Consider the following 19817-nt stretch of genomic DNA (forward strand, 5'->3'; position numbering starts at 1 on the left):
TTACAAAACCCCTCCCAGAGCAAGTGATCCTCCTTGCTCTTTGGAAGGAGGAGCTAAATCCCATAAATAGAGCCATCTCCTCCTAACAGAGCTTCCTCCTTCTGAATGTCTGTGCCACTTACTTAATGGTTTGTGGCCTAATACTATAAATATTTTTCATTATTCCCTGAGGGTAATCATCTTCTTTTTTCCTTTTCCCCTCTTTTAAACAGGAGCAACTTCATCTATGGCTCATACTTAAGCAAGGAGGAAATTGCTTTCTCTGACCCCACTCCTGATGGAAAGCTCTTTGCAACACAGTACTGTGGCACTGGCCAGTTCCTGGTATACAACTTCCTCAATGGACAGCACCAGACTTAACTGCTCTGCAGAAATCCCATTTTTATTGGAGACTTCTGCCAAACTGCATAGAGCAGGCGCAGACCTTCAGCAGAAGCCAGGGCCGTTTTTATTACAGTGAACTCAGGACTGGTAACAACCAAACGGTTGTACTATTTTATTAAAATTGTAAACAATGCAGTAATAGGCTAACTTTGTTTTTTTAAAAGAGATATTTTATTAACTTTTACAGAAGTTTGATTGTATTTTATCTAGTTAGTCATGTTTACATGCAGCAGAAAATTGTTCATAGTGGACTGTAAACTAATTCAAAGACTCTAGTCTGGCTGACGAGTACCTACTGAGGTGATACACCAGTGCTTCCCAGTATGGAGCGCTGGGCTCCTGGCCCAGCTCCCACTGCCAGCACTTTCTGACAGGGTTCCAGGCTGTGGCCAGTGACATCGAGGCAGGAAGTGTTACAGCGCAGTCGCTGTGGGCGACAACCCCCACAGGCTGTGCGGTGCCTTCTGGGGTGCCCCTGTACCCTGCTCCGTGTCAGGGCGCCTGCTCCCTGGCAGCAGCATCGGAATCTTCTTGTGGCCTCTGTCCCCTTCTCCCCCAGATTAGTTTGGGAGTAAAAGGTGGAATGGGAAAGCCCAAGGACTGGTGTACTCGTCATTCTTCAAGTATTGTACTGAGTATATACCTTTGTTAGTGGACTTCACTTTGATACTTGTCACTCCTTCATAAATCTCTCTTCTTTCAAAGGGTTTGTATGTTGAAAAACTGCTGTGGCCTTTCTTGATCTGTACATAATGTAGATACATTAAAAATAAAATACTTGATAGCTTTTTTAAAGTTACTCTGGATAATACTAAGTGTGAATGAATCTTTAGTGTATTTCATACTTGTCTTGGTGGGGAAAACATAACGTGCTAAAGATCGGTGCTCCCAGGAGCTCTGGATCAGGACCATCCTGATACAATGTTTATAGCCAGGTGAGCAGGCATACTTTCAGTCTTCAGTAACAGTTTAAAAACCGTAATGGAAGATGGGAAAGATTGAGTTAAGGTCAAAGGTAGGGTTCATTTCAGTTTTGGAACCTGTGTGCAATCGGGTTGTACTTGTTTGTGGTGTGCTGTCCTTAGCCTTGGTCTAGAGCTAAAGCAAAGACCTTACACCACATCCCAAATACTACTCAAGAGTACTTATAGCTGGAGTAGCAGAAAGGTGGTGAATTCTGGGCTGCAGGGGCTCTTTGGTTCCAAGCTGCCAGGTGTGATTTCCCAGGGGCTTGTGAGCAGCCTCTAAAGAGCTTTGTCAGAAAAGTGGTGCAGGTGCTTAGGAACTCTAGAAGTGATCCGCTGTGGTGGGCTCAGAAAGCAAGAGCGGGACCCAGTAAGAGAGAGGCAGTCTGAAATGGTAACTTAATATATTCAAATTTAATGAAAGCACATTATAAACATACCATAGCCACAACTTCAGACAGTTTCAGTTCATAAACAATAACATGAGGTAGACTGACTAGTGAAGCTAAATTCACCAAGTTTTTGGTTAAGAAAACTTTACACTAGGAAAGCAATGTTTTTAACCCTCTTCCAAAAGTCACAAAAAGCAATTACATAAGTTAAGCAAAAAGCATCTGCATATGATTCTTTAAATCTTAGTTTACATTCAGTTTTAACCTGTGAATAGACAAGAACATCTACAGGTAAAATATAACGCTGGCCAATTTTCATACATTCATAAGAATGGCCTTAATGGCAAGGCTTAAAACTAAAGTGGAATAGCAGTCATGTGCCTGTCTAGCACGGGTCTCCTTGCCAGGAATTCACAGGCAGCCAGTTTAAAGTGTTCATGGGACAGGCCTGTGCTGTCGGGGCTGGTGTAGTGCACTGGCCAGAGCCTTACCAGAACTCCTTGCTTCCATAGGGGGCAGCACTAAGGAAATGGGTTTACTATTAGCTGGTAAAGGTGGGCAAATACACTGATTTTCTAAAAGCACTCTCACCCTTCAGGATGATTTTGCTCTGCTTCACCAGTGGGCTAACTGCTCCTAGTTGTCTCAGCACATGGAATTATAAGAACTTAGTGCAAACATCAAATACACGAACAAAAAGGAAGCCATTTTTGAACATGTAATACCTGACACTTCTCTACACCGTGCTGAGACTGGGGGCTGGCCTTAAGCCCTCTGGCAAAACCAGAGCTACTGGAATACATCCAGGTGTGTAGCGAACGGTTCAAGAATCATCTTTCATATCTCTACTTCTTCCCAGTGTTAAAATAGGTAAGGCAGATTCTATCTGAAGCAAAAGAAAAAATAAATTTGCTGAAAGGGGTTGTTCATGTGAAATTTGCTAAATTTACGGCATCAGAAATAACGCTACATCAACGCAGACATATGCAAACCATTTTCCTTTGGCCTCTGTCAAATATATTATGTTTATTCATCTGTAAACATCTCTTCACAAGATAAAAAAAGTTGCTCAATTAACACCATGCCTTAAAAAAATTGCAGCTTTGGCAGGTCCTTCTGCAATGAGTGCAGGTCAGGTATAAAGATGCATTAATTTCATTGCTTTTTGGGGAGTAAATTCTTATCCTGAACGGCCTCTAAGAACACTCTGCATTTTTCTTACTTATAAAGGGGGTCACGATGTGCAGAAACATGATTGTTGGGGGAGGTGTGTGTAAACCTCCGTGAGGCAACACCTGCTAAGTGTGAGGGGAACAGAGCACTGCTGCATTCACCCCTGACAGCCAAATGCCACGGCACCGAGTTAATTCGGGAACACCTTCACCGGGATCAGCATTGCGGCTGGAAATAGAGCTGTGTGCGACCGCTGCAGAGCCAGTATTTACAGAGGTACACGGATGACGGTGTCAGGTGATGTGTTCACATATCTTTGCTTCTGGAGACTCCCTCCTGAGGCGGCCGCGCTCCCCCCTGGAGCTATTGTAGAGCACTTTCTGTTTCTGTTGGGTCCAGCTCAGGCGCTGTTACTCTCCTGCACCTTTCTTGTATTGCTTTACGTATGGGCACACCTCAGGCCTGATCTCAGCTCTGCAGCCAACTGGAGTTGAGTGTAAAGGAAATGGAGAATGAGTTGCAGACAGTCCACTACAAAGGCACCGGAGGGACAGGAGGATGCGTTTCCATACGCAAAGGGGGACGGACCACAAGTTTCCAAAGCTCTAAGAGTGAGAAACAGTGTGATTTGCTGGGAAATTACTCTGGCCTCTAACTGGAGAGAGAGCAGCTCTGAGAAGCCTTTTGCTTCGGGCCCTGGCGCTGAGCAGGGGGTGGCTACTGGGGCAAAATACCACTGCTAAGGGTACACAGTGCCTGCCATGTGTTTGCCCATTTGTTCAGGTTTAAGTAGTAAACTTTGAACACCTGTGGAAATTTTGCCAAAGACAGTTTCAGTACGTACACAATTACGAATTTTTTTTAAACTAACACTGCACAGAGAACAAGACTATTCCTTGTAATACAAATACCTACTTTATATTGTAGTTTCAAACCCCTGAGTATTCCTGTACCACAGCACAGAGCTGAAGAGACACGGTGGGGTCTCCTCCACCTATCTTCGATAAATTCCACATGCTAGGGTGCATTTCACATAACACATTCAAGCTTACAGCTGCAAGAGGAGAGCAGCTTCTTCCCCTAACTCAGCTGAATATAAAAAGGATTCTTCTTTGACAAAACAACATCCTCTTCCCAGATCCTACATCTTGGTAGATTAGTGTCGGTGGTTGTGAATGATGTGAAAATAACTGGAGTCCAGGATCCTTTAACTCATAACCGATGTGGTAATTTTATCCCAAAGAATAAAGCTACTTCAGAATGCGGGGGATCCTTTAGAGCAGTCTAGATAAATATTGGTTGCACTTTGCTCCACAGTGATTGTACTTTTTTTAAAAACAAAAAAGTTTTTTTTTTTTCCTTCGTTAGCGGTGTCTCAGCGAAGCTCATATGTGGCGTCCCGTAAGGAAATAGAGTGGTTCATCATCACTGCTGTTCGCAGTTTGAAACTCATCCCGAAGTCGGAACTGCCACTCATCCTCCAACTCCAACCGGACTATTGTCTGCCGTAGCGAGCTTCTGTCTTGACATATGACACACAGGGTGGCACCTTCAATTGAAAAGCGTGTTAGATTCTCGGGGTACAATAACAGCGCATTTCCTTCACTGATTTTCCTATGATATTTTAAAGAAATCTCTGCTGCTAGGAGGAAAAAAGTAGTATTAGAAGGGTCTGACACCAACTGTCCAGCCCAGGCTCAGATCAGCCCTTTGAGCCCCAGGACAGAAATGAATGTGTCCATTTGCAGGAGGGCACAGACACGGAGAAGCAAGCGTGGGGTATGGGGCGTGCTCTGGATCACCGAATGTCACTGCCTGACAAGCAGTGTTAATATCATCAACTGCAGCAGAGAGAACATTAACTGGATCTTTAAATTACTACTTATAATTATGCCCAAATAATAAGGCCTACTTTTTTGTTTGTTTATTTCATGGGACTTTTGGGTTTGTAGATTGTCAGTGATGATATTCTAAGCCAAACCAGTCCCACAGACTTAAGAAAATCCACTGACTTCCTTAAGTCAGTGAGCTGCCCTTGGTAAAACACTCTAGAAGTCCATAATTTCTTCTGTGGCTTAATAAATTACAAAGTTCATTCCACCTGGTGTTACACATTATCATTTAATAAGCAGGGGAACTGGGCACCTTCAGGACTTTCTCTCTTCTGTGCTCCAGCCCATGCATCTGGCACATGGAAAGTTTTAGTTCAGATCCCTCTGCTTGGCTGAAGCAGGGGAAGGCCCTTCCTACCAGGCATCTACTGTCTGTTTTGGGAAGAAGCCACCCCTTGCCAAAGAAACAACAAGCTGCCCTCTGGCTGCATCAGCTCTAGGGACCCGGTGGTGGGCAGCACCATCCCCAGCATCTTTGTGTCTTCCCCCTCTGTCCCTGCCCTGCAGGGCCCAAGAGGGCACAGGCGCAAACTTCAAGTGTGGTTCTTGGAACTGGCTACGGGTCATCCCAATGGTCCTCCTGCACATGTGCCATCCTCAGTCAGCACGAGAGGGAGACGGCTCAGCTGTGCCACCACAGCTGCACTGGAGCTCTGCAACACACTTCAGCATTACTGAATTCCTGGGGCAATTATTTACAGAAATGAAGATTTATTGCCATTATTGACTGATTGCCAGAGCAGAATTTCCCATCCTCATCAGTAACGTCTATGCTCACAATTCTCAAGCTGCTGACTGCACAATTCACTGCTTGGTTTCCACAATCCTTGCTGATGTCATTTCGAAATAATTAATATCATTTAGCAATGCTTACCTAAGGTTCAATTACCTGCAAACAAGAACAGAAGTTTGATACACACCTCAAAAACCCCTCCATCTATTAAGTTTTCAAACAGTGCCAAAGCAAACTGAAAATAATGGAGCTGTTTAATCAAGCTGCTTATTCCTCTGCCTTTCCCTTTTCCTCCATGCTGTTATTAGTTGGTGAGAGGCACGCGAGATGCTCAGCAGAGAAGTGAGATTACCTTTGAGAAACCTGAACCGCTTGAGGAGGTCTGCACCGACGAAGGAGTCGCAGAGATAGAGCAGAAGTCCACTGAAGAACACCCCTTCACAGTTGACATTGACTGAGTGTGGGCGAGAGCTAATGTAGCATATGGCCACCTGAAACACAAGGGGGAGAGAAATGCTTTCTGTCTCTCAGAAATGTCTAAGGATGCCTTTTATGGAATGGAATACAACTTAGTGATAACAGGCAAGTCAGCTGGTGCTCTGCTAAAAATCCAGTCCAGCAAGATTGCAGTACTGAGCAAACTTTCCCAAAGAAGTAACACACAGAACAAACCTCCAGATTCAGATTTGGTCACCAAGTCTGCAATGCATTATTTCAGAGCTCTCTGTAATTCAGTTTGATTTTTTTTTTTCCCTACGTATTACCTGCTTATAATGACTGTATAGATTATATGGGTTATTCTAATAAGGATACATTTGTCAAACAAAGTAAGCCATTCCATAAGTAGGGGAAATGCTGATGTTTATGGTTCCAAGCACTCTTGTGTCTTAGTGCTGTGATGGCTGTTATATATCAAAGGATGTCTCCACTATCTTACCACTGACCTCCATAAAGTTTCTCTGAACAACACCCTTGTTAGACACCTTGGCCCTCCTCCAGACCCAGTTCAGACTGACCATTGGGCTCAAAAATCCTCCCCACCTACAGACATCTAGAACATATTTTCAAGAATCTAATTTCCTTGAAACCCAAGTTCATAAAAAGAAGCATCAAAGGATGAACGCCAGGTTTTGTCAAGAATGGCATCACTTCCAGGTTTTTGTTTCGCATGAAATATAATTTCAGACAGACATGCCCATTTCCTTTGCAAATCATGGAATTGTTTAGGTTACTCTCATCACTGATCCCACTGGATCAGTGAGATCCAAGATCACTGACTCCAACTGTTAACCCAGCACTACCAAGTTCACCGTTAAACCATGTTGCCAAGTGCCACGTCTACACATCTTTTAATTACCTCCTGGAATGGGGCCCCCATCACTATTCTGGGCAGCCTGTTCCAGTGCTTGACAAACCTTTCCATGGAGAAATTTTTCCCCATGTCCAATCTAAACCTCCCCTGGCACAACTTGAGGTTGTTTCCCCTTGTCACATCATTAGTTACCTGGCAGAAGAAGTTGACTCCCACCTGGCTACAGCCTCCTTTCAGGTGGTTGTAGAGAGTGGTAAGTCTCTCCTGAGCCTCCTTTTCTCCAAGCTAAACTACCCAGCACACTCGGCTGCTTCTCATCAGATTTGTGCTCCAGATCCTTTACCACCTCCATTGCCCATCTCTGGATATGCTCCAGCACCTCAATGCCCTCCCTGAATTAAGGGGCCCAAACCTGAATACAGGATTTGAGGTGTGGCCTCGCCAGTGCCGAGTACAAGGGAATGACCCCCTCCCAGCTCCTGCTGGCCTCACTATTGCTGATCCAGCCCAGGATGCCAGTGGCTTTCTTGGCCACCTTGGCCACACCCTGGCTCATGTTCAGCTGTGGTCAACCAGCACCCTCAGGTCCTTTTCCTTTGTGCAGCTTCCCAGCCACTCTTCCCCAAGCCTGTAGCGCTGCATGGAGTTGTTGGACCCAAGTGCAGGATCTGACATGGTCCAGCAGTCACATGAATCCATCACAGACCTCTGGTCTCTACCCACACCAGCCAGCTGAAGGCTTCACCACCAGCTCCTCCAGTGGACTGGTCCTTTACTTCCAGCAGCAGAATCTGTTTGAGACCAAAGTCTTCAAATGTTACCCTTGATGCTGAAGAAGGGCATTTTCAATACAACAAAGATATTGAAGTAAGGTTTGCATTTCCTTGTCCCCATCATCCCAGCAAATCTTTTTACCTCGAGCCCGATGTTCAGGTAGCAGTCAATGGCCAATACCGGGTTCTTGAAGTTATGAATAGCCTTGGGGAAGAGTTTGTAGGTTGCATGTTGAAGGAATTTCTCCAGGAGGAACTGAGACGGGGCTGCCAACAATGTGTGCTCGCTGTCAGGGGCACAGACGTACTGAAGAGGCATTATTGGTGCCACGCTGTCTGAGACCTGCAGTGAAACCAAGGGGAGCCCCTTTTAACCCACCTACTCTGTGTATTTGCTCTGCAGGAGTTCCTCTAATGGGGGAAGGGATTGCCATGACAGAGCAGGAAGAGAGAGAAGAGGAACAAAAAGATCAGAACTCCCCATTTGATTTTCATTTAGCACCAAAGCACAGAAATAAATTAATTGCTTGCTCTGTGCTTGCTACATACTTCTGTGGATATCTGCTTGCCTAAAGAAGAGATAAAATAGGGAGTTCAAACTGTCACAGTGGCCTTCATCCTGTCTTACTCCTGGGCATTGTCTGAAATTACATACTCCTTGTGTGGAGTCATCCACAAAAAGTGCTTTCTATGGAGTTTTCTCATAGGCAAGTCGGTCACTACAGATTCCACTGCAACCACAAGAAAAGGAAAATCAGAAAATGATCTTCAAAAATACTCAAACCCAGAGTTTTAGTCAGTTAAGTTGTGAAGTATGGGAAGTGGGGTTTTTTTTTTTTAAAGGGAGAGGGTGTGGGATGTGTTCAAAACCACCAAGAACGGTAAGATTCTTCTTACAAACGGTAAGATTCCTAGATTAAAGACAATCCTTTGAAATACACCTCCACTTAAAGCTGGCATAGGTGTAACATACTCTGTATAAAATATTTGGTATTTTGATTTCCTGGGGGAATTTCAGAAGGTTGCTGTTTTCAGAGCCTTTCCTCATCCCTCTTCTTCTTAGGAAGTGCAAGGACTGAAAATCACCCCAAATAAACAAACACCAGAAACTTGTGGCTGTGCTAACTTTTTTAAAACTGAATGTGGTACAACTTGCCTGCTTTGCATCAGAGTCTGCAAATTCTTCCTCCATCAGAGATACCACTGAAAAGCCAGACAAAACTCTTCCCAAACTCAGTACATCTTCTAATAGATTAGGAGGATATTTTTAGTAATTTATAAATAGCAAAATGTTTCTTGTTTTCTATTTTTGATGGGGAAACCCTACCATGGATTAAGCCATGTATGTCAAACGTCAAATAAGCGCAAAACAAATCTAAAGAACTAGAGAATTCATTATTTCTAAGGAAAACAGGTCTTAATTTTACCCCTTAAGTACAATAGAGCATACTTCCAGACTTACCATGATTTTTGGCTTAACAACGAAGTCCTTCTGTCCTCCAACCTGAATATGTTTCTTCATGACACTGAAGTTGTTGAAGCGGCAGATGAGGAGGCCACTGCTGTTGGTCCGCAGATTAAAATCCACATCTTCACAGAAATACCTGGACATTAAACACAAGATCACTAAACCAGCTGTGTGGCTGCTGTGCACGAGCATTCACACACCCCCTGCTGAAATGCACCAGTAGGGATCAGCAGAGATTTTTGGAGATCATCTGATATGGCACCACTACAAATTTTCTGCAGAGCTCTGAAGACTCACTCCTTCAATGTGCTCCTGGTGGAGGAAAGCAGCTGCTGGTCACCTAAACCCGAACCAGTAAACCAGTCTTCACTTTTCAGTGTGCCTGTTTGCTTCCCCACACCAAATCTGCCTTGTGTTGTCACATACTGGCATCAACAATTTCCTCCCCACCCTTTTTTTTTTATGTTTAGGGTTTTTGTATTATATATTGTGGACTTGACAGAAGCTCTGCAGTGACCAACCTCCACTTCTGAACAAGCTAGTTCCATATGACATATTTCTCCCTAAAATGGAATTGGGGGAAAGCATGGCTTTAACAAATACTTGGCTAGGGGAGAAAAAGCTGCTGGGAAGTAACCTTAGTCCTCCACTATTCATGATGTCGATGTTCACTTCTATGGGCTGACTCCCACCTCATGATTCAACCTGACACAGAATGTGAAATCAAGAGGTCCTAAAGTCACACCAGCTTGCATTGACAGGCTACAATTCCTCACTGAAACACACAGGACCCCTGAAAACAGCAGCAGGAGCCCAAGCAGAGAAGACCCAGGGGCATTTATGACCAGCAAAGACAGGCTTTATTTGGAACTCACTTGTCTGAGAAGAGGAAGAATTGGGTATTTCTTCAATCTGTGATGAGAGCTAGCAATAAAGGCCCATGATATGGGTGCTTTATTGCAAATGCTTTAGGATGAAGTTAGGTGAAGAGGAGGGGAGGAAAGGAGGCAAGAGTAGAAAGTAATTTTTTCATCTGTTTTTCTTGCAAGTTCAAGTGGCAACAGGGAGGACAGCTATCTATGAAGGAAATACAAGGAATCCTTCCTCCTAGGCACTCTGGAAGCTCCCCATTCTTCCTGTAACTGACGCGATTTTGTACTTTTTCTTGTACTTTTGGTGTCCCAATTACGTTTTTCTCAAGTTTCTTCTTTCCTCATTTTTTCAGTCCTGTGAAGCCCTTCCCTTGATCTGTCTTCCCCAGGTTTTCTTGGCTTATGGCAGGTTTATTTTGATGCCTTACCCATTCAGATGAAACATATATCATGCTGTGTTTTATTTTTGTGATTGTGCACTCATTACCTAAGGCAGGATCTTCCTGTTTATCTCAGCAGCATTCAGAAACATTGTGACAATGTTCTTATCAAGTCAATATGCTATTTTTCCACAGATATATATGTACTGCCTACCTGTTTAGATCATATTGCACATTCTGGGTCAGGTCTATGTTGAGCAGTATGAAATCACGCACGTGGCACCTGGAGAATGGAGCCTTTGATTTCCTGGTGTTCAGCTTGCTGTTCCATTTCTGAACACCCAGTATTGCATAATGAACAATTTTGGGGGTGGCTTCAATGTGTTGGAGGACGCTTTTCAAAGACACATTCTTGCTGAAACCCCCAGGCTCCAGGGACTGGCTGCAAAACATGATCACACACAACATATGAACATATTTTATTATTTTTATATTACATACATTGCATATATATACATATGTGCGTATAAAAAGGACCAAAAAAATTCCATTGACAATTGAGAATGTTTACTTCAGATGCTGTAAAAATACATACATAAAGGAAGATTTTTTCAGCCAACAGGCAACTAATTTTACCCCATCAATGATTCAGAAAATTAGCCTTTCAGCAGAAGAAGTTCTTACACAGCAATTTAGGAAGGGAAAAGAAGTCACCTTACACATAATTTTTGGAATGCTATTTTCTCTGTACTGGACAGTGTAAAGCACAGAGAAGGTCAAGAGCTTAATGCCTTCTAAGTTCCCCAAATAAACTCTTTCTTCTGAGAAACATAAATCGAATCAAAACAAATTACCATATTGAAAAATCACTCAGTTGCTAGAAACAAGAGTGGCTGTAGGCAAAGAACAAACACAAGCAGAGATCTGTTGGGGGTACTGACACAGATGTAAGGGCACAGTCACATGGAAGTGTTCAACAGCAAGTGGTTGAATGTTGGCGGTCAACAAGACAAACATACGGCCTTCCAGCTGCTCTGAGCTCCCTGTCAGATGTTGGAGACAACCCTTGGTCACAGATGTGCTGCTGTCAGTGCTGGATCAGTGCAAGGACCCAGCATGGGTGGGTACCAACCTGGACTGCTCGTGAAGGCTGTGCATGTTCCACAGGACGCAGGAGTCATCCATGACCACGATGAAGGGCCACACGCACTGGCGCTTCACGCCCAGCTCCTCCAGGCGGTTTCGTTCCAGTTCTAGGTTGTGGTAGGAAAGTTCCTTAATAAGAAACCTGGCAGCACCTGAGGAAATACCATAAAGAAGACATACAGACATTTTTATTAGACTTTATCACTCTTTCCAGAGAAAGGTAACATGAACATCTGCAGTCATTACCCTTTTTGAACTTCGTACTCATAACACCTTAGTTAAAAAAGAAATCTCTATGTCCCTTTTTCAGTGTGATTAAATCTAAAAGGCAGATTCCAAGAAGACTGGATGCTTTAAGACACTCTGCAGAACACAATTTTGTGGGCATTAATGAAGTAACTTGAACCAAGAAGGGGCTAAGATTCTTAAACTGAAGCTACTTAAAACTTAAAACTTCTTGCAGAATAAACTTAGCATCCATGAAAACAAATTCTAAAGTTCAAGCCCCCAGTGTTTAGCTGCAGTTAATATTTACCTTCTGCTAACTAAAACATTGCAGTCTGAATACATGTAAAACATCTAGAATGAACATTTACACAGCAGGGTCGAGTAAAATGAGTGAATATGGCCCATAAAACATCAGACTTTAAGCTGAGAAGGCAGTGATCCATGCAAACATATATTCCATGCCCCTGACAGCATTCTTCCACATTTTTGCACAGACATCACTGCTATTATCACAGCAGGCATGTGAGGAGCTGCTGTAATGTTTCGTGCGACAGCATGATCCACATTGTCCAATGTAGATTTTGATACCTTCACAGCAATGCATTGATGGTGTCTCTTACCTACTCCAGCGTTGTTGAACATGCCTGGCAGGACAAGCATGATGTGGTTGGGCCAGTATTTTCGGTAAAGTGGCATTTCATACTCCTTGACTACCAGGAGGTGCAGGTGGCTGATGCCTTCCATGGCATGGTAGAGGTTTAAGAGTCCATGTTCATGACGTCCACTCGACGGCGTGAAGATAGGACTCTTGACTGCATTCAAATTCTGCTGGAACGCAAGATATTTTGGCAACATTAGTTAAAAAAACAGGTTATTCCTGATAGGGACTTATCTTTATTTATTTTTTATAACAGATTTTAAGATCACTGATTATTGCAACATGTACAAACTGGATGCTAGGAATGGAAAAAAGGATGTTTGCTCTCAAAAAACCCCATTCTAAGGACAGTCAGGCAAGATTTACACAAATGACTTTAAAACAAAAAGACAATAGAAAAAACTCCCCCCATTAATTTGCATATGTATGTCAAGCTGACTGCATGCAGCAGATGGGCAAGAGCAGCACACGCACCTTGTCAGAAACAAGTGGGAGTCGCATGCTTTCGAGATGTTTTCCCTGTTTGCTGAAGACAAAATGGTTCTCTTTGGACTTGGGGATTATAAAATGCAGCTGAACCTCTTCTCCCAGCATAGAGGATGAAAACGTGAATGCATGCAGAGTGGAGTCAGACACCTGAATACAAACAAGCAGCAAAAAGAGATTCCAAGCAGGTAACACACAAGGATTATGTAAAGGAGGAGGAGTTCTTACAGTCACAGTACTGGAAGCCATCAGAGAAGAACATCCAAATCACTCTCTTTTGGTAATCGCTTTCCTCACAATAAGGTATATTATTTAGGCCTTGCTATTAGAATCAGCTTTCTGTACCAGTAATGGTCTTTGGCAAAACTGGACTCTTCTGAAGTCCATTTCAGCTAGAAATTATTTATCGACATTTACAAAGAGAAGTTAAATGCACACATACATAAAAACATGCATACATAATAGGGAAAATCCTGTCCAAATCAATTTCCCCAGAAGATTCAAAGAGCAGTGCAGCACGTGGGGGTGCCTCCACAGCAGCATGCACTGTCATTCAGACACCTCAGCAGGAGCACTACTGTATTGATATCAGTATAGTATTTTTCCTGTGGCAATACTCTCCTAAGTAGTTGTGTGACCAAAGCAAATCACACCATTAGCAAGGCTATGAAGAATTTGGGTGAGCTTAGTTTGCACAGCACTTCGCTGAACCATGTAAGTGTATACAAATGCCTACACAGCTGATAGATTTCATCCTACAAAAGCATCTGTCTTACTTCAAAGTCAAATCACTTACTCTTACCAATGAGCTGTCTATAATCTTTGCTAAAAATTGAAATAATTAGCCTAAGATGGAAAATGCAAGGGACTTTATTTAGGTTCTGTTAAAGCATTTAAGAATTTTTCTTCCTTCATAATGTTTGCTATCCAATGACTCCCCTTTGAAAGTGTAATTTCCCTGAGCTTAATTATCTTAATTCTATATACACAGCTCACATTGGCACTACTACTATGCGAGTAGATGTTTATAATTATTAGTACTAGTTATATTTGACCACGTGCACAAAGATGAGAGGAGGGAACAACAGATGTCCTTGGGGAGGATTTGCTTCTGTCAATGGACTTAATGAAGCATGAGGTTTAGATCAGACCTGCTGGTGCTGCTCTGAGGGAACTGCCATTGTTCACTGCCAGGTCGGGGTGTCTATGCTGCCATATCTTAATAGCAAGCTGTTGGAAAACATTAGCAAGGAAGGAATGATTTGAGATAAGAAACTTCCAGGTAAACTGCTGCTGGTGGATAAGAAATCGTGTGTGAGCTATTAACCAGGAATAATCTTACTTGCCAGTCTCCTGTGAGCATAATCGTTTGCTTTAGAAACTAAAGGTTTTTTAACTAAACAGATTAAAATGTTCATTTCTGTCCAGTGACTCATAAGCTACTGCTGAGAAGGATGCACAGTTACATACAAAGCAAGGAAGAACTAGGCCTTGTCATCTCCCATCACAGGTGTGGATGGCTAGCGTTTAGGTGAGACAAGCATTTCTCTTAATTTTTACAGTTTTCTCCTGTGAGACATTGCAAACCCTCTGGGCAGGCTGAACAATGCTTTGGCTTGAGAAAACTAATCACAATGTTCACCTTTTGCCAGAGGCAGCTGCAGAGGAAAACTGCTCATTCAGAACATGGCAGACACAGTTGATGCTGCTGGTTCTGTAACTCAATGTCTCCCCTGAGACTGGAAGAATTAAACAATTCCATCTCAGGGAAGGTGAAAGCACAAGTCCTGAGATGAGAGCAGTTTGCCTGGAGAGACCACAATAAAAAACCAAGGATGCAGTTTACCCTTAGACCTTGACACCAACCTGTGCAGCAGGATTAATGTCCATGTACTGATGGCACTGCTCACAGTGATGGAAGGTGTTGTAAGCTGCATATTTAGTCAGCATCATGGACACAGTCTCCCTTTTATTAGGTTCCTCTGATTTTGTTTCTTTGCTTGTTTCTGTGCACAAAGGAAAGAAGCAACAGAAATTTTAGGAGTGTTAAAAACCAGAGATTGTGATCCTGGTAAAAACTGTAAAGAATACATAAACTATTTTTTTCCATTTAATTTTGGAGATTAAGGGTTCTTGTGAACTTGTGCTCAAATGACAATAAACACTGAGTCTCTGTAGGAAAGTATTTCTTTAAAAGTCTACATTTTACTTACCTTGTTTCACTCTTGAGAGTTGTTCTGTGTATACAGGACTTATATTCCTGTACTTAGGGTCATGTACACTCAGGTCAAAAGATATTTTGCTGAAGATCTCGATGTCGGGCCAGTGGTCATTGCTAGACTGAGTAATTTCGCTGTTTTCTGTATGATCTGCAACAACACACTTCAGGTGAGCAGAATCAGATACCCACCAAATGATGCTTATGTGATGGTTGCTGCTTTACAGCTGCACTGGAACTCACACAGGCACACACACAGAGCAACATCTTTGAGCATCATAGATGTTACCAGTGAAATTACAATCCACACAAAGCCATTTCAAAGAAATGGCAATTCCTTAGAAACTGCCTGCAGGGGAAGGAGCTTCCTAGGCATCTTTCTGCACTGTTCCTCCATGCTGCTGAGGTATAATTCACTCTGGTTTAAACATAAAGTGCTCAGATCAGCGGTCCTATTTGTGCAGAAGGCACAGGTGTAGTAGTTTTGAGCCTCCCTGTGGTGGAATGAGGAGCACTGGGTAAATGAGAAGCAAAAGTATCCAAAGGCAGAAGGATGAAAGCAAGGAAAGAGAGGCTCTGTATATTTACCAACTAGTAGCTGGTGGTACATGATAAAGGCAGTAGAAGACACACTTCTGTTACAGAAGGAGAGGTTACCAGCAAGGATCAAATAAAACTCTTCTGCACTGATCCAACAGAGATAAGTCTAGAGTAGAAAATCAAGTTTAAGCAATGGGAATGGTAGAAAACACTAGCCAAAGAAAACAGCTTTGGAATGCAGCTTGAACATGAGTCAATTCAGATCAAAATGAGATGGGAGAACACACGAAAAGTAGGTGTGCAACTGAGGTTATTGATTTTAGAAAGTGAATTCAGGTGAAATGAAGGTTGGGTCTATGGATGAGCACATGCTCATCCTACCCTGATGCAAGAGGAGAGACAGTAAAGAGCTCTGAGTCCATTACTTTGACCTGGGTAATGTTCAAAATTGAGAGAGGGTGAAGGAAGTAATTAAAGATGCTGAATTAAATGAAAAATGTGATGAAATGCAAATAGATTGACTAAAGAAATCCTGTGTTACTTTCATTATGTGGCTATGAAATACCTATTTTTCTGAACAAAGGAAATGCATTGAATCTTATCCTTCTGGACTCAAGTACTTGGTATGATACTATAGAACATAATAATACAGCTGAAGAAAATGGAGACAGGGAATGGTCTATAAATTGAAGGAGTTGACTAAATAGAAGATGGCAGCATGTGAAATTGTAAACATTAAGGCAGGTGAGATTACCAATGAAGTTAAAAGGTCAGTAGAGGGGCACACTAATAATCTCACTAATGTCACCATCTTAAACAAAAAATTTGCTTAAGTTTGCTGGTGGCACACTCCTAAGAGTAATTGTCAACATGGAGAAGGAATCAAAGATCAACTGGAAAGAATTCAACACCCTCGAAAACTGTAACAACAAAAACTTGGTGGTATTTAACAGGAAAAATGTGAGTCATATGTACATTCAAGGATTAATAACAAGCCTTTCTGCTTGGAGGATGGAAAAGACCAGTGCAATCATAGGTTTCATCAGTCATGGGGTTTTCAGTGGGGGCAGGGGAATACATGAGCTATTGTAGGCTGGGTTGGTTAAACGTTCAGTTCTGCTCACCCATGCACCAGAAGGATAAATTGAAAATAGATACGTAGGCCGGAGAACCAAACTGATAAGGAGAATAAAGAGCAATTGTGAGAATCCTGTAAGAAGATCTACCTGGATAAATGCTAAAAGGAGGTAAGATAGCTGCCTGACCACTCCAAAGAAACAAACCTCAAAAAAGAGAAAAAGTATTTTAATTTAAATTACTATGTTCTTTGGTCCCAAAGATAATGTGCATAAATGGGACAGAAATGTAATTGGGGTGGAGAATAAAGCAGTATTTAAAATAATGAGAACATGAAGGCTCTGGAGAAGCATTCCAACAGAAGTAGTGGGAGCAAAAAAGCCACAACCAAAAACCCCAAGCAAACCCAAACTGCTCTTCTGCTGGAGTTCCATGCATTCCTGGCAGGGGTGTAACGCATTGCCATGATCTCAAAAGGCCAGTCAGTATGATGCAGAACATCTCTTACATTTTGATATTCCATCCTAAGTTTCTGCAGTACTTTAGTTCAAATAATGGGGGAATAACTGCCCCCAAAGCTCCAAATCAAAGGATTTTTTTTTTTTTTCCATTTAATAGCATTGTATGAACAGAAATACGAATTAGTCTTTTCAAAGGTTCAACAACAACTACATTTTCAGGATGCCAGTCTAATAGTCATAAGAGTTATGTACCAGAACACCACGAAGAAGACTAATTTTTAAAAGGTTTTGCTGTTCTCAAGGAAAAGTGCTGCCATGGCAGTTAATGGATCTGTGAGATCTGACAAATGAGTACAAATCCAAAGAGGATCCTGCTCCCCTTTATCCTCAGCATAAAACCTGCAAACTGCAGACAGGAGACAATCTTACTGAAAATGGGTATACAACTTATAAATAAACATAAATAATAGTTAGGTTTCGGCCAGGAACAAAATGTTCTTAAATGTCCTGTCTGCTTAAAAGCAGCCAGCACTTAAAAACCTGCAAGGAGAGATAACATGGGCAGATGTTGCCCATTTACAGCTTTGTGCTCACTTTCATCTGAGTGCTACACAAATGTATCAACCCAAAATACATTTAATAGTTCTCAGATAAGCCCATTATAAAGTTTACTTTTCTACCAGTCTATACTGAAATATATGCAGACACGTAGAGTCTGGCTACACACCAATGGAGAGGACACGTAGTAGGTGTAGTCTTTCAGTGAGCCTAAAAACTTCCTTGCTGAATAATACACAACATAGGCTCTTTAGGATACATCTTAAGAATACCTACTAAATACTTACTGGCATTAATCTCTTCTTCATCATACACATCCACTTCCAGCAACCGGATTAGCATGCGGAAGAGAATCCTTAGGAACTGCAAGTATGAACCAGTCTTTCCAACCTGAGCCAGAGATGGAAAAAAGTCTAAATGCCAACTCAAACTGCTACAGTGGAAGGGCAAATTTCAGATAAATGCCTCTGAGCTTACCCCAAAGCTGTGTGTTCAGCTCTGCCTGAAGACACTGCAAGATGTAATATTGCCCACTAAACTGAAAACACTTTTACTAAATTGGTCTCTGAGCACAACCTGGCCACAGCCTGTGTCACTTTTGTGTGCAAGATCAGCAGCCATAACTGCTTCTCTCCTGATGTGCTCACAGCAATGTTAGGCCCAGTGCAACCCACATGTGTTTCATTTAGGCTAAAACGCAACATAAAGCATCACCCTTCCTCTCCTTATCACTTTCAGCATGGACTTAGCCTTAAAATATGACTTTGGTTTTTGACCTCAAAACACATCACTGCAAGCTTGGCCCTGCTAAAAGGGCAGGAGGGAGGAACTGTGCTCTCACTTGTGGTGGTCCTGTCAAAAGCAGCCGCCGGGGATGATAAGTCCTGGTCCCAGACGCCTCAGCCTGATTGCTGAAGTCCGCGTGGTGCTGTCGGGCCGTCGTCCACTGCCTGTAGTACAGAGACTGCTCTTCACTGCTCATGTCCTTGTGAAGCAGAGGCCTCAGAGAGCTCAGCCAGGACACGTCAGCGTGAGGCAGGAGGGAAGAGGAGGAAGGCAAATTCCCGTTTTTCTGCGAGCTCAGGAGGCAGTACGCAGCTTTGGACAGGATGACGATGCGTGGCAGCGCCACACGGAGCGCCTTGCTGTCCTTGGCTGACTGGGCAGGCCACTGAAAGGTCTGGGAGACTGAGGACAGTGAGGAGACTTTGGGGGTGGTGCTGCTCGCCATCTGGTTACCCAGAGAGTCACACTCTTGTTTCAGGGTCTCTCTGGCTGTGAAACTGGAGTAAGCTCCCTCATCTACTGAGCTGTGAGCCACGGCCTGGAAGTTAAGGGATGGTGCCTGCTTCTGAGACTTATCCGTGGCACTCGAGGAGCTCACACCATTGTCAGCCAGGGAACCTGGGAAAACAAAAAGCAGGCAATGAGAAGTTACTGACTGATGTAAGAAAACCATGAATTAATTTGATCTATGCAACAATCCTAACATGCAAATACTTCTGTTCAATGAACGCTGCAGTGGCTTACGTCAGTGTTTCACCATGTAAAAAGAAATCATTTGGATCTGCCTGTCCCTTTGGCTGGAGAGGCAAATGCCCTGCTGCAACATGGTTCGGACTCCAAGTGTTCAGTCCTAATCTTTGTATGCTAGCCATTTCCATTTCCCATTTAGGATTTGAAATTTGATGTACAACATTCTGAAAGTCAAGTTTAACAAACCACTGTATACACAGATTAACTGCATCTTCCTTTCTATGAATAACAGAGTGTTTATTTCACGGCAACTTGGACGTGAACCGGGCCATGCACCCTCCTCCCTACCTGCCAGGTTTAGTTAGTGCATAGGAAGACCTGCTGCAGAGCAAAGATCCAGTTCACCTGTCTTAATACCTCAGACTCATAGGGAAATAAAGAGAAAGAACCAGAAGTGTCTGCAGAATGCAAAGAAGGGAGAGTTTGCTGGGAGGTGATGCCTGAAGAGGTAGGACAACACCCAACAATTCTGTTGGTCTTGGCAAGAAGGCACATATCCATCCTTGTCCATAGGTACTCCCAGAGTTACAGAGCATTTTTCTGTTCCTAGAATTTTATACTAGCC

The 19817-nt window shown here is 42.9% G+C and overlaps 2 protein-coding genes across 13 annotated transcripts in view; one reads left to right on the forward strand and one right to left on the reverse strand.

Moving 5' to 3' along the window:
- The window catches only part of ESCO1 (establishment of sister chromatid cohesion N-acetyltransferase 1), a 34340-nt gene extending 33149 nt beyond the window's left edge, over positions 1 to 1191 (forward strand). The window contains exon 12 of one of the 2 annotated variants that reach the window (XM_040083546.2): positions 213 to 1191. In XM_040083546.2, the coding sequence (XP_039939480.1) occupies positions 213 to 360 (148 nt within the window). In that variant the 3' untranslated portion in view covers positions 361 to 1191. The remainder of the gene's footprint in view (positions 1 to 212) is intronic. The other variant, XM_040083556.2, reaches the window with a different exon arrangement.
- A 550-nt stretch (positions 1192 to 1741) lies between these two features.
- The window catches only part of GREB1L (GREB1 like retinoic acid receptor coactivator), a 133165-nt gene continuing 115089 nt past the window's right edge, over positions 1742 to 19817 (reverse strand). For 8 of the 11 annotated variants that reach the window (XM_058422502.1, XM_040077793.2, XM_040077767.2 and 5 more), the window contains 12 exons: positions 18558 to 19120; positions 18004 to 18106; positions 15076 to 15231; positions 14729 to 14868; positions 12851 to 13012; positions 12339 to 12546; positions 11477 to 11642; positions 10559 to 10786; positions 9087 to 9228; positions 7767 to 7967; positions 5892 to 6030; positions 1742 to 4463 (listed from right to left, as the gene is read on the reverse strand). In XM_058422502.1, the coding sequence (XP_058278485.1) occupies positions 4300 to 4463; positions 5892 to 6030; positions 7767 to 7967; positions 9087 to 9228; positions 10559 to 10786; positions 11477 to 11642; positions 12339 to 12546; positions 12851 to 13012; positions 14729 to 14868; positions 15076 to 15231; positions 18004 to 18106; positions 18558 to 19120 (2372 nt within the window). In that variant the 3' untranslated portion in view covers positions 1742 to 4299. The remainder of the gene's footprint in view (positions 4464 to 5891; positions 6031 to 7766; positions 7968 to 9086; positions 9229 to 10558; positions 10787 to 11476; positions 11643 to 12338; positions 12547 to 12850; positions 13013 to 14728; positions 14869 to 15075; positions 15232 to 18003; positions 18107 to 18557; positions 19121 to 19817) is intronic. The other 3 variants (XM_040077803.2, XM_040077785.2, XM_040077740.2) reach the window with 1 other exon arrangement.

This window comes from Hirundo rustica, chromosome 1, assembly GCF_015227805.2.
Source record: "Hirundo rustica isolate bHirRus1 chromosome 1, bHirRus1.pri.v3, whole genome shotgun sequence".
NCBI classification, from domain to species: domain Eukaryota; kingdom Metazoa; phylum Chordata; class Aves; order Passeriformes; family Hirundinidae; genus Hirundo; species Hirundo rustica.